Here is a 13,491-nt window from a genome sequence, read left to right as displayed (position 1 = left end):
TAGTATTCTCATTTAGGATACATAAAGGAAATGAGAAAATTCTTTTCATTATAAGCTGGAATGAGTAAAAGAATTTCCAAGTAAATAAGTGTGGGAAGATATCAGACTATTTAGAGAGGTGGAAAGTATAAAAAGCATGAATGATCAAGGTAGATAAAGTGTATAAAGATCAAAAATCATACTTCCATGACTGTCTTAAAGAAATAATATAAGTTTCAGGGTTTCTTGAACTGTCCTTTTAAACTTTTCGTACTGGATATTTGGATTTAAATGGAAATTTGACATGGTCAAGTACGATATTTCCTGTATTTATTTAAGTTGACTTCAGTTGATATCAGTAGATATGTAAGCTATGAATTGCATACAATTCAGAAGTTTGTAAAATAGTAGATTATTTAAAATGTATTTAATGTAAATGATTTCAGAGAGTTCACTTCTCATTTTCTGGAAATTGAGTTTCCGAGTGCTGTTATTTTCAAAAACTGTAGTACAGACTAATATCTTATTTGTTAACAGGGGAGATAACAGTGTGTCAAACAAGGAAATTTTATTTAATCTGCTGTTGTTTAGAACAGAATAGAATATTTCAGTGGAAATTGGCCTTCAGTGATCATCTAGTCCAACTGCTGAACCACTTCAGGACTGACTGAAAGTTAAAGCATGTTATTAAGGGCATTGTCCAAATGCCTCTTAAACACCAACAGGCATGAGGAATTGGCCACCTCTCTAGGAAGCCTGTTCCAGGGTTTGACTACCCTCTTGGTAAAGAAATGTTTTGTAGCATCAAGTCTGAACCTCTCCTGACACAGATTTGAGATATTCCCACGTGTCCTGTCACTGGATACCAGGGAGAAGAGATCAGCACCTCCCTTTCCACTTTCCCTCCTCAGGAAGCTGTAGAGAGCAATGAGGTCACCCCTCAGCCTCCTTCGCTCTAAACTAGACAAACCCAAAGTCCTTAGCCGCTCCTCATATGACATACCTTCTAGCACTTTCGCCAGCTTTGTTGCCCTTCTCTGGGCACATTCAAATACCTTAATATCCTTCCTAAATTTTGGGGTCTGGAACTGCACACAATACTCAAGGAGAGGCTGCATCAGTGCTAAATACAGCATGATAATCACCTCTTTTGACCAGCTGGTTATAGTGTGTTTAATGCACTCCAGGATGCAGTTTGACCTCTTGGCTGCCAGGGCACACTGCTGACTCATACTGAGCCTAATCTGTTAGGAAAGGAACAAAAATGTCTTTGTGTTTGGAGTTGTCCATGGCTCTTACTCAAGATACAAGTCTTTGACTTCAGTAGAATTTTCTATACATAGAAAAGTTAGTACTTGGAAATCTTAATGTCTTGTAGTGATGGTTTTAAAACTAAAAGTTAAGATGAGTTAAAACTGTGGTGCTAGGGGTTTAGGTTCAAGTTATTTGAGTTGCTATTAATTTATCGCTGATGCTTCTTAAAATCTTGTTCCGTTATTCCTGTTCTGTGCTCTTTCTATTAGGAAATTATATTTTGTATTTGATATTTATACCTTAACAGTAAGCTTTCACATGGGGAAGAGAATTCCATTCTTTTTTAATAAAATAAATAAATTTTGTGTATTTTCTTTAGGTCAGCAGTCTTATTTTGCATGTAGAAGAAGCTCATACGCTCCCAGTAAAACATTTTACTAATCCGTATTGTAACATCTACCTGAACAGTGTCCAGGTAGCAAAAACACATATCAGGGAAGGGCAGAACCCTGTATGGTCAGAAGAATTTGTCTTTGAGTAAGTCTTAATCTTATTGAATTACCAAATTTCACTTGAACGTTGCATTGCATTTAAGATTCTTTATGTTGTACTGTTTTGCATGTGCTTTTTAAAAATAATGTATGTGTGGTTATATAGCAGCCACCTTTCAGCCACAAATGCGTGGGTGGAATTTTATGTATGCATCTAAGTTTCTTTGTTAATATAATTGCCTTTGTCTGATCATGAGAACTCAGGATTGAAATAACTTTAGAGTAAGTTTAAATGTTGGCCAAGTATAGCATTAATTGAGGCTTTCTGTCTTTTCCCCTAGTGATCTTTCATCTGATATTAATAGATTTGAGATAAGTCTTAGTAACAAAACAAAGAAAAGTAAAGATCCAGATATATGTAAGTATTTTTCTGTAAAAGATCGATATATATTGCAACAGTGGATACAATCTTCGTTGCTCTTGTCAAATATTGTCACAAGAGAATTAAGTGTATTCTGTGATTACTATACCAGGTGCATTGGTATGTTTTGGGTGTCTGTTTTACTGACTTTGCATTAATGTTTTTACAATAAGAACCAGCATTTTTTTTAGTAGTAAAATGTACAGTAATCCAATTCTATGTATCTGATGGCTTTTCTAGCTCTTTTCAAGTATACCTATTATGTTATACTGTGACCATGTTTACAAAAAAAAAAAGAGGAAAGAGAAGCTGTCAGAATTAATCTGCTCCGTAAAATGTTAAGTTCCACTAAGCTAATTTCTTTAATCTGTTTTAAGCCCAACTATGTGGAATTTCTTTTGTCCTTTTCAGGTTTTTTTGTTGCTGCCAGGGAGAAAGAGGGAGGAAATATAGTACTTTACTCACTTAAAAATAAATAAATAAAAAACCAATTTGACAGTCTGTAGAACAAAATTTGCCTCAGTCCTGTGTCATCCTGTTCTTCCCCTCCATTTTCTCATCTGCGTTCCAAATAATTTATTTTCCTCCTGTTATGTACACAGCCTCTTCAGCTGTTTTGTTTGCTTTTCTGTTCTAACAAATGACTAGCAAGATGGTAAGACTTATCAACTTTCCAAATAAAAAAAAAAAAAAACAAAAAAAACCCAACAAAAAACAAATAAACAAACAAAAAAAAACAACAACAAAACCAGCAACCCAAAAAACCAAAAACCAAACAACCTCCCCAAAAACCCCACACCTGGATTCTTAGCCACACAATGTGGGGTTTTTTTTGTCTTTCAAGATATTTTGTTTCCCACCATACTTGCCTTGTAACTTCAGCCTTTTGCCTCCTCTCTGTTGCCTGCAGTGTAGATACCACCACTCACCCCACCCCCCCAAGATTTGTTCCAAGTACTTTTCTGTTGTGTTCAGACCTGTCCCAAAGCCTGGCACAGTATAATATGTTGCTGTTGCTGTTCATTTGCATGTATTGTGTTACTGGCCTGTTATGTTTGCCTCAGTGTTGATTTCTTTCTCTCTTTTTCCTCTCAGAGAAGATATTTGTAGGGAAACCTTGACCAAAGTAGAAGGATTACTTCTAAGACTGAATGCTCTTGCAGAACCTATTTCAGTTTCAAAACTCTTGCCCTTTTCCGAAAAAGAAACCAGAAAAGTTTCTGCATAGCAGAAAGAAAAAAGATGTATTTGACAGACAGAAGGATTTTCTAATTGCAGTTGTGACCTTGTTCATGCACAGTTCTATTAATTTGAGCTAGAAAATTCTTTATCTGGGCCAAAGCTTCGGTTAGTAAAAGAACTTTTCAAAAGATAATTCATGAATGGAATACTTCGGTAACTTCTTTTAAAGTGTTTTTGTCATTTCCTTCTCTCAGTTCAGATTAAAGAGATTGTGCTACCTTTAGATGTATAGCTGGTGGAAGGTTATAGATGGAGCATAACCTAACAGTCCTTTCATTTTGGGATAAGGATTAGACTGTATCAATTTGAATTAACAATCCTACATCTCCATCCCTGTTAAATATTTGAAGTATATGGAGGGGGGGAAAACTGAGCTAAAAGAGACCTTATCCAACTTGCCTGCATGCTGTGTTGCTTAAACCCTTAGCCTCTCCAAAAGCAAGAAAGTTGGTCTGTGATTCTGTGGTTACCTTTGTGAACATTTCTCCTTTGTAGCCACAGTTGTTAAATGTGGATTGCTCTGAAGTGGGAGAAATTTGAGGCTCATCTTCCCAGCCAACCCATTAAGTCAACTTTTCTGCTTGTTTTACCTGGTATTGGTTTCACTGCTTTTTCTTCCATCATAACACAGAAAACTAAATACCAAAATGATATTAGTATGAGGGCTATGTTTTTCAGTGTTTGTGGTGAGTTGACCTTGGCTGGCTGCCAGGTACCCACCAAAACCATCTCTTATTCCCCTTCCTCAATGGGACAAAATAAAATGAAAAAGTCATGGGTTGAGAATAATGGTGGATTAATAAAGAAAAGCAAAGGCTACACATGGAAGAAAAGGAAAACAAAAAGATTCTCTACTTCCTGTCAGGAAGTGATGTCCAGCCATTTCCTGGGAAATAGGGCCTCAGTACACATAGCAGTTGCTTTGGAAGTCAAGTGCCTTAATAACTAATACCCCCCTTTCTCCTTCTTTTTTTAACTTTTGTTGCTGAACATGATATCATACGATATTGATATCTCTTTGGTCAGTTTGGGTCAGCTGTCCTGCCTATGTCCCCTCCCAACCTCTTGCCCACCCCCAGCCTGCTGGCTTTTGGCTAGGGGAGTTGGGGAGACAGCCTTAATGCTGTATGAGCACTGCTAAGCAGTAGCCAAAACTGGTTTGTTATTAAATGTTCTAGCTACAAATACAGAGCACTGCACTATGAGGGCTGCTATGAGGAAGATTAACTCCATCCCAGCCAGACCCAATATAGGCATTTAAAAATATTTCTTTAGTTCTCAAGTCTTTCACTTTGAAATTTGCCTATTATGAGTATTCATTCTGTTATTATTTTTATATTTTTGCTTTTAAAAGTATTTAAAATATTCAGAAATTGTACTAAACACTTTAGCATTAATTCTACTTGTTTTCTTTGTTTCTCTAACAGATTGTTAATAATTTATTCAAATGAATATATAATTATGGCTTGGAAAAAAAAACAACTCTGGAATATAGTTAGATTTCATGTATTGCTACTGAAAACTGAGATGTTCAAATTTGAACATCTTTCAGGGCAGTTTCATGTAGGGTTCAGCTGGAGCGGAAGTTCTGGTTTGGTTTTGCACCGAGATAGTTGGTTAATTTCAGATTCACATTGAAATAGAAAACACTTTTATAGTAGAGGCAGTCACCTCATGCAGTCAAGTCTGTAGAGCAAAATCATAGAATCATAGAATGGTTTGGGTTGGAAGGGACCTTAAAGATCACCTAGTTCCAAACCCTCTGTCATGGGCAGGAACACCTTCCACTTGACCAAGCCCCATCCATCCTGGCCCTGAACAGGAGGGGGCATCCACAACTTCTGGGCAACCTTTTCCAGTGTCTCACCACCATCACAGTAAATAATTTCTTCTCAATATCTAATCTAAATGTACCCTCTTTCCATTTAAAACCATTACCCTTTGTCCTATCACTATATTCCCTGCTACAGAGTCCTTCCCCAACTTTCCTGTAGGCCCCCTTTCAGTACTGGAAGGCTGCTATAAGGTCTCTCCAGAGCCTTGCCTTCTCTTTTCTCCTCTTTTCCTCTCCCTCCTTCCCTCCCCTCCTCCTCCCCTCCTCCTCTCTCCTCTCCTCTAGAATAAACATCCCCAAGTTTCTCAGCCTGTCCTCATGGGGGGGGGTACTCCAGTGCTCTGATCATCTTTGTGGCCCTCCTCTGGACCTGCTCAAGCTGGTCCATGTCTGTCTTATGCTGAGGGCCCCAGAGCTGGACTCAGTACTCCAGGTGGGGTCTCACCAGAGCAGAGCAGAGGGGGAGAATCACCTTCCTCAACCTGCTAGCTACACTTCTTTTAATGCAGCCCAAGATGTGATTGGCTTTTGGGGCTGCAAACGCACATTACCTCTGTCTCTCCTTTCAGGCAATTTGTATTTGCAGTAGTACCACAACTTGTTTTTGAAGTTGTCATTTGAGAATATGCAGCGAGAGGGAAAAGCTGTCACTGTGCTACACATTTATCGCTTCTGTGGCACTGGGAAATAAGCCTACTGTGGCAGGTTTATAAACTTGGTTCCTTCCCTCCCATACTCGCTGTGAAATATGCACTAAAGACATGAAATGCAAAGTATGTAGTAAACACTCTCATGTAGACATGGGTGGACATTGCACAAGGGAGAGAGACTATGAAGCCTATCAGGCACTTGTTAATGATAGTGACAACATACTGTCTGCCAACACTAGGTACAAAAAGATGTTGACAGCCCCTTTTTTGAAGAAGAAAGTGTAAAAGGTTCATAGAATAGTTTGGGTTGGAAGGAGTCTTTAAAGGTCATCTAGTCTGCCCCCCTACAATGAGCTGGGACATCTTCAACTAGATCAGGTTGCTCAGAACCCCATCCAGCCTGGTCTTGAATGTTTCCAGGGAAGGGGCATCTGCCACCTCTCTGGGCAACCTGGGCCAATAGTTTACCACCCTCGTTGTAAAAAAAATACTTCTTCATGTCTGGCCTGAATCTCACCTCTTTTAATTTAAAACCATTGTCCCTTGTCCTATCATAACAGGACCTGCTAAAAAGTCTGTCCCTATCTTTCTGTTAGGCCCCTTTTAAGTACTGAAAGGTCCCCAACAAGGTCTCCCCAGAACTTTCTTTTCTTCAGGCTGAACAAGTCCAATTCTCTCAGCCTTTCCTCATAGGAGAGGTATTGCATCTCTCTGATCATTTTTGTGGCCTCCTCTGGACTTTCTCCAAAAGGTCCATGTCTTTCCTGTACTGAGGGCTCCAGAGCTGGATGCAGGGCTCCAGGTGGGGTCTCGCCAAGGAGTAGAGGGGCAGAATCATCTCCCTCGACCTGCTGGCCACACTTCTCTTCATGCAGCCTGAGAGAAAAATGGCCTTCTGGGCTGGAAGTGCACATTGTTGGCTCATGTCCAATTTTTCATCCACCAGTACCCCCAAGTCCTCTGCAGGGCTGTTCTCAATCCCTTCATCCCCCAGTCGGTATTGGTACTGGGTGGTGCCCTGACCCAGGTGCAGGACCTTGTACTTGGCCTTGTTGAACCTCAGGAAGTTTGCATGGTCCCGTTTTTCGAGCTTGTTTCAGTCATAAAGAGCTCCTTGCTGCTTTGTAAATGGATTGTGCTAACATGTCATGGAGCTGTGGGTGGGAAAGCGAGGCTTTATTATGTCCATGTATTGAGCAATTTTTTCTTTGTCAACATTTAGATAGGCTTTTATTCTGAATCAGTAACTGCAAACATTTTTAGGGTGGGTTTTTTTATGAGAGAGAGGATGCTTTTGGTTGGATCTGGTGGGGTTCAACAAAGGCTTCACTGTAAACTTAAGTTCATTTCAATTCTGAGGAAAATGTGAGTTTGAAGCACTTTTAAGTTTGATTTTTAGGTTATAGTTTTTAATCATCAAAATATAAACTTGTTACTAAATATTAATTCCTAAGCTTTATTTGCAAATAAACCATTAAGGAACCTCAGTCTTTTTTTTTTTTTTGTGCATCACATAAAATATTCTTGAATCAAGATGGTTGTATATCGTTCTTAACTGTGCTTGCAGAGAAGGTATCAACTACTGATAGAATCATAGAATATCCTCAGTTGGAAGGGACACACAAGGATCATGGAGTCCAACTCCTGTCCCTGCATATGACAACCCCACAGTTCACACCGTGTGTCTGAGGGTGTTGTCCAGTCTCTTCTTGAACACTGTCAGGCTTGGGGCTGTGACACCTCCCTGGGGAGCCTGTTCCAGTGCTCCAGTACCCTCTGGGTGAAGAACTTTTTCTAAATGTCCAACCTAAACCTCCCCTGGCACATCTTCCTGCCATTCCCTTGGGTTCTGTCATTGGTCACTAAAGAGAAGAGTTTGGTGCCAACCCTTCCTCCTCCCCTTGTGAGGAGTTTATCGTTCTTGCAGCCAAAGGTTTCCAGCCCAGGGTTATGGGGGCCCCCAAGTCCATCATCGGTGTTGAACACTGAGGCGAAGAAAGCATTAAACGTCCCAGCTTTGTCTATGTCCCTGTTAATAAGGTGACCATGCTCATTAATTAATGGGCTAATGTTATTTCTAGCTTGCCTTTTGCCATTAATATATTTTAAAAAGCCTTTTTTATTGTCCTTCATGGTTGGCCAGCTTCAATTCTAATTGAGCTTTGGCAAGCAGCATCTCTGTAGTCCTCACGTGGTGCCTGATTTTTTTTTTTGGTCATAATGTGCTAGACTGCAAAGTGTAAACATCCTTAAACTCTCAACTAATGTCAGTCTTTTATTGAACAAAGCCTAATAGTTCAATATACATTGCTAAGTAGCAGAAAGCATTTCTCTGAAGTCTTTGAATATAAATTATAACAAGTATTCTGCAGTCCATATATTGATATTTCTGGTTTGATCTTTTAAGATCAAAGCAAGATGATAGTATTTATATTATCGCTAGGAAATGCTACTATATAACCACAAAAAAAAATCATCAGATTGTTATGAATTGTATATCTCACTATTCTTGTCAATGAGATATATGCCTTATTATGTGCAAGCAAAACAAGAAGGAAGCATGTTGCTCAGTTGAGGACACGAGAACTTTGGTCAGAAGAAATATTTTGGGAAAGTAAATTTATTATCTGGTCTAAAACCAGTTCAATTCACACTTGTGATGAGTAGCAGATGATTATGAATTGATTTACCCACTACTTTACTGACTTGAATGTGTTACCTTATCAGTTCATCAACTCCAAAGAATATGAAATATGAAGTGTCTATTAGAAATGTGATGTTATTCTGTTCTATTATCTGATTATGCAAACCCATTCCAACATATTGGGGCAGTGGAAAGTCTACTAGAACCGTTCATAGTCTTTGTAGAAAACTGAAAAAACTTCTTCTCAGTGAGGGTGACAGACACTGGCCCAGGCTGCCCAGGGGGGTTGTGGAGTCTCCTTCTCTGCAGACATTCAAAACCCGCCTGGACATGTTCCTGTGCGACCTCACCTGGGCGTTCCTGCTCCAGCAGGGGGATTGGACTGGATGATCCTTTGAGGTCCCTTCCAATCCCAAACATACTGTGATACTGTGATACTGTGAAAAACAAGTGTGTGATGGTGGTTTTGATTGTGTTTTGTTTTGGGGTGTGGTATTTTTTTTGTTTGTTTTCAGGGTTGTTTTGTTTAAATGTGAGGGACTTGCTTAAAAGTAGATTTTGTTGAGAGCTGCAGAAAGAGTGTTCTTGGAAGTTCCAGACAGTCTGACAGGCTAAATGCAAAACTGAAACTGTGTATCTCCTCTTGGAACTTTGTGGGTATATCATAGATAGAACTGTGTCTATGCAAGCATTTGGGCCCTTTCTGTGGGAAGTAACTCAGTTCAGGAGGGCATGTGCTTATTTTGGAATGATCGGTGGTCTGACTGCTGCAGCTTACTAGTCAGCTGTCAGAACAGACTTTCAGTCATGGTTGAATAAATTGGTGCAGGTCATTGTTTAATAATTTTAAGGTACCAACATCACAAAAAGTGAATTTAATGATTTTGTCATTCTTGGTTGACTTTTGTAATTATTTGGGCTTAAGCTGTCTGGGAGTGCTTTTTTATATGTTTTACATAAACTGTTACAGCCTTAACCTGGGAGTTCCGAAGTATTAAGAAATACATCTGGCAACATTTAGGAAAGATGTAGTAACGCTAATAATAAATACTATAAATAGTAACAAAGTGGTTCAAGAGCAGACCTGATGGAGGTACGAGCCCAAGGCTTCAAAAGAGGACAATGAATTTTAATCACTTTACCTGTTTTAATTTTCTGATTGCTGCCTAGGTTTGCTAGGTAGCAGTGGGAGAGAGGGGCTTTTCTGCCTATTTGGGTGTTAAAAAGAAAACTTTGTTAGTATCTGTGTGCATACATTATTTACAGCATACTTTGTATTTCAGCTTCAGTTTTCAGGAGTCTGTTAAAGCATCTAAGGGATAATCTGTCAATGTATTTGATGGCACTAATTTTGTTAATTTTTTTCAATACTCTTGCTGAAACAAGGTGACGTGCTGAAAACAAACTTTTGTTATTCAATACTAGCACTGTTTTGCTGGATATAATCTACTTAATACTTTTTCCCTTAAAGTGTTTATGCGTTGCCAATTAAGCCGATTACAGAAAGGACATGCAACAGATGAGTGGTTTCAACTCAGTTCCCATATACCACTGAAGGGTATTGAGCCAGGATCTTTGCGTGTTCGAGCACGATATTCTATGGAGAAGATCATGCCAGAAGAAGAGTACAGTGAGTTTAAAGAGGTATTAAGTTTATTTCTTTCATTTTTCTGTCAAAATTCACTTTCTCTGTTGTTTGAGGCAGATTTCAGTAATACTAATAGACATCGCTAAGTAGTATTTGTAGTGATTGTTATGTTAGGTCAAGTATCCAAACATAATTCCTGTTTTCTTTCAGCTCATACTCCAGAAAGAGATGCATGTAGTCTATGCCTTATCACATGTTTGTGGACAGGATAGAACACTATTGGCTGGCATTTTATTGAAGATTTTTCTTCATGAAAAGCTTGAGTCACTATTGTTACGAACACTAAATGACAGGGAAATAAGCATGGAAGGTACTGTACTAATTATACTGATGTTTACTGAAACTCTGGGGAGGGAAAGTGTTCCTATGCCTTCATTTCTGTCTCCTTCCTTAATTATATCATATATCAAACTGTGAACACAGAAAAAAAATTTCCTCTACTTTTTGTTGTCAACTTTTCATTTTATTTTTTTCAGATGAAGCTACTACTTTGTTTCGTGCCACCACTTTAGCAAGTACACTTATGGAGCAATATATGAAAGCCACAGCAACACGTTTTGTTCACCATGCACTGAAAGACAGTATATTAAAGATAATGGAGAGCAAGCAGTCCTGTGAGGTGATACCTTGAACTATGATTTTTTTAAATTTTGATTTGTTGAAATGCTGATCTACTGGTTGTTTGCTTTGGAAGCATTTATTAATCCTTCAGAAATAATTTCACTACTGGAACTGAACTGATTATGAGTTTTTTCTAAATGTTAGCTTGAGCAATCTTCATAGCATCAGTTTTAAAATAGTTTTAAATTTTTTAATGTATTTATTATTTAGCAATTGTAGGTTCTTTCATAGCAGTTACTGAATGGCCTACCCTAAATAACTTTTGTTAAGCTCCAGATATACTAGAAGTCAATGTCTGAACTTAGTTTAATTTTAAAACTCCCTTACATTAATTGCTTGTGTTAGAACCTGTCTTTATTTCTAAAATGACCCTCCTAACTTCCATTTCACTTGAACTAATTATGGAAAGGGGGGAGTGGTATACTCAGATGACTGGATTAAAAGATATAAAAATATATGTAGTTTAAAAAGGATAAGTAGTTATGGATAGTGTTAAATATCTGTGCTGCTAAAAGCATAGTGCATTAGAATTTAAAAACATTGCTTTTTTACATTAGTTTCCTAGTTAGCCCCTGAAGCACATTTGTAAGTCCTGTGCAAGTCTGAGATTTGTACAGCAGTAGAATATTTAATTTATTTTGAAATATTATTCAGTGTGTAATATTATCAAATTATATATGTAGGTCTATTCAAGAGAAAAAACAATCTTTTTCCTTTTGGTTTTAGTTAAATCCATCAAAATTAGAAAAGAATGAAGATGTAAACACTAATTTGGCACATCTACTCGGTATACTTTCAGAATTGGTGGAGAAAATATTCATGGCTGCAGAGATACTGCCTCCGTAAGTTTACACTCTTCTGTTCAAATTTGTACTTGAAAATTCCTGTTTGTGTGATTTACACTGCACTGTAAAATGGTGTTCTTATTGGTTTATCTTATACTAATCAGTGCTAAGACTAATTTATTTAGGGCTGTTATATGTACAGAGAAGAAAAAAACAAAACCACACTGGAATGAATTGTGCTTTTTGCACATGTTGGGTTGACATTGCCTGGATGCCAGGTGCCTACCAAGCCACTCTGTCATTCCCCCTCCTCAACTGGACAGGGAAGAGAAAATAGAACAAAGAACTTTTAGGTCAAGATAAGGACAGGGATCACTCAGCAATTACCATCATGGGCAAAACAGACTTGGCTTGGGGAAATAAATTTATTACCAATCAAAATCAGAGTAGAATAATGAGAAATAAAAACAAATCTTAAAACACCTTCCCCCGAGCCTTCCCTTCTTCCCAGTTTTCTCTGTCCTCCCACAGAGAGGTGGGGATGGGGGTTGCAGTTAGTTCATCACATGTTGCCTCTGCCGACCACTCCCTCCTCATTCTCCCTGCTCCAGCATGGGGTAGCTCACACAGAAGACAGTCCTCCATGAACTTTTCCAATGAGAGTCCTTTCCATGGGCTGCAGTTCTTCATGAAATGCTCCAGTGTGGGTCCTCCATGGGGTCACAAGTCCTGCCAGAAAACCTGTTCCAGTGTGGGCTCTGTCCCGTCCCAACCGATGAGATGAGGAATGAGTTAACTCTAAACGTGACACGCGCCCTGACTCAACAGATGAGACCAGGTGTGAGTTAACTCTGGGTTAATTCTGCGCAGTTATGTGAAGTGAATAACAGACAATCACCCCTGGGGTCCAATTCAATTCTGAGTTTTACTAAAAGTATGTGTTGGAATACTGGTTACAGTGAATGGTGACTTGGCAAAAGTGTAACAGAACTTATCAACACATTAACAGCGTAAGAACTACTACAAGTGATGTATTGGCAACCATTAGTAGTTATAATATGAAGTTTAACCAGAATCCAACAGCAGAGCTTAAAGTGATGTTACACTTACGTTCAAAAGGAAAAGAGGGAAAGAGGGTGGTAGAGAGGGAAGGAAAATTAAGGTATAAGGGAGAAAGAAAGAGAGTTTTATATATATATATACACAGAAGGAGAGACAAAGAAATGGGGGTATAGAAAAAAGGAGAGAAGGAAAGAGCAGAGAGAAAGGAAGAAAGAAAAAAAGAGAGGGATCCAGTCTCTTACGGCCACACAGTGTGGATGACAGGACTTGTATGATGATGTATGGCCTCGGTGTTCCACGGCAAGGATGCTGGGGTTTGCAGTTCAGGAGCGCAGCGTACTCCGATGTCTGGTTCAGTTCCCGAGGTGAAGCTGCTGGGCTGAAGAGTCCTGAAGGTGGATTCCCTTCGGTGAAGCTGGTAGGCTGAGGGTCTTCAGGGTGCTGGATTCCCTTGGTGATGCTGAGCTGGTATTCCCTACCAGTGCTGTTTTAAGTGAGCTTTTTTATAGCTCTCAGAGTAGAGGAAAGTCTGGGGGGAAAAGTGGTGATTGTGAAAGATGGACAAGTCTGAACAAGTCCTGGGCCACGTTGAAGGGTCTCAGCTTTTCCCCTTTGTTTGCCGAGCTGTGCATATCAGAAGATGGGGCTATGTGCCCTCCAGCACATCCACCACCTCCAGTATCGGTCAGCTGGCCTGATCTGTGGCTCATTAGCTCGTCACTGATATGTGGATCACAGTTCCCCCTGCACTGAATGTGTCATCTCCTGGCTGAACTACTTTCGCCACAGTTTTCAGCCATGATCCTTATCAATATACAACAGGCTCCTCTCTCTATGGGTTCAGAGGTCCTGCCTGGAGC

At 39.2% G+C, this 13,491-nt stretch overlaps 1 protein-coding gene across 1 annotated transcript in view; it reads left to right on the top strand.

Moving 5' to 3' along the window:
- Positions 1 to 13,491, top strand: part of RASA1 (RAS p21 protein activator 1) — a gene marked incomplete at its 5' end in the record, with an annotated part of 97,788 nt that overhangs the window by 60,038 nt on the left and 24,259 nt on the right. Inside the window, 6 exons of the mRNA XM_080361771.1 lie at positions 1,613 to 1,770; positions 2,066 to 2,142; positions 9,987 to 10,159; positions 10,314 to 10,473; positions 10,640 to 10,782; positions 11,511 to 11,626. Of these exons, the coding sequence (XP_080217897.1) occupies positions 1,613 to 1,770; positions 2,066 to 2,142; positions 9,987 to 10,159; positions 10,314 to 10,473; positions 10,640 to 10,782; positions 11,511 to 11,626 (827 nt within the window). The remainder of the gene's footprint in view (positions 1 to 1,612; positions 1,771 to 2,065; positions 2,143 to 9,986; positions 10,160 to 10,313; positions 10,474 to 10,639; positions 10,783 to 11,510; positions 11,627 to 13,491) is intronic.

The sequence above is a fragment of the Nesoenas mayeri genome (genome assembly GCF_963082525.1).
Source record: "Nesoenas mayeri genome assembly, chromosome: W".
In the NCBI taxonomy this organism is placed as follows: domain Eukaryota; kingdom Metazoa; phylum Chordata; class Aves; order Columbiformes; family Columbidae; genus Nesoenas; species Nesoenas mayeri.
The sequence above is the reverse complement of the archived record's forward strand: the minus strand, read 5'-3'. Positions and strand labels throughout refer to the sequence as shown.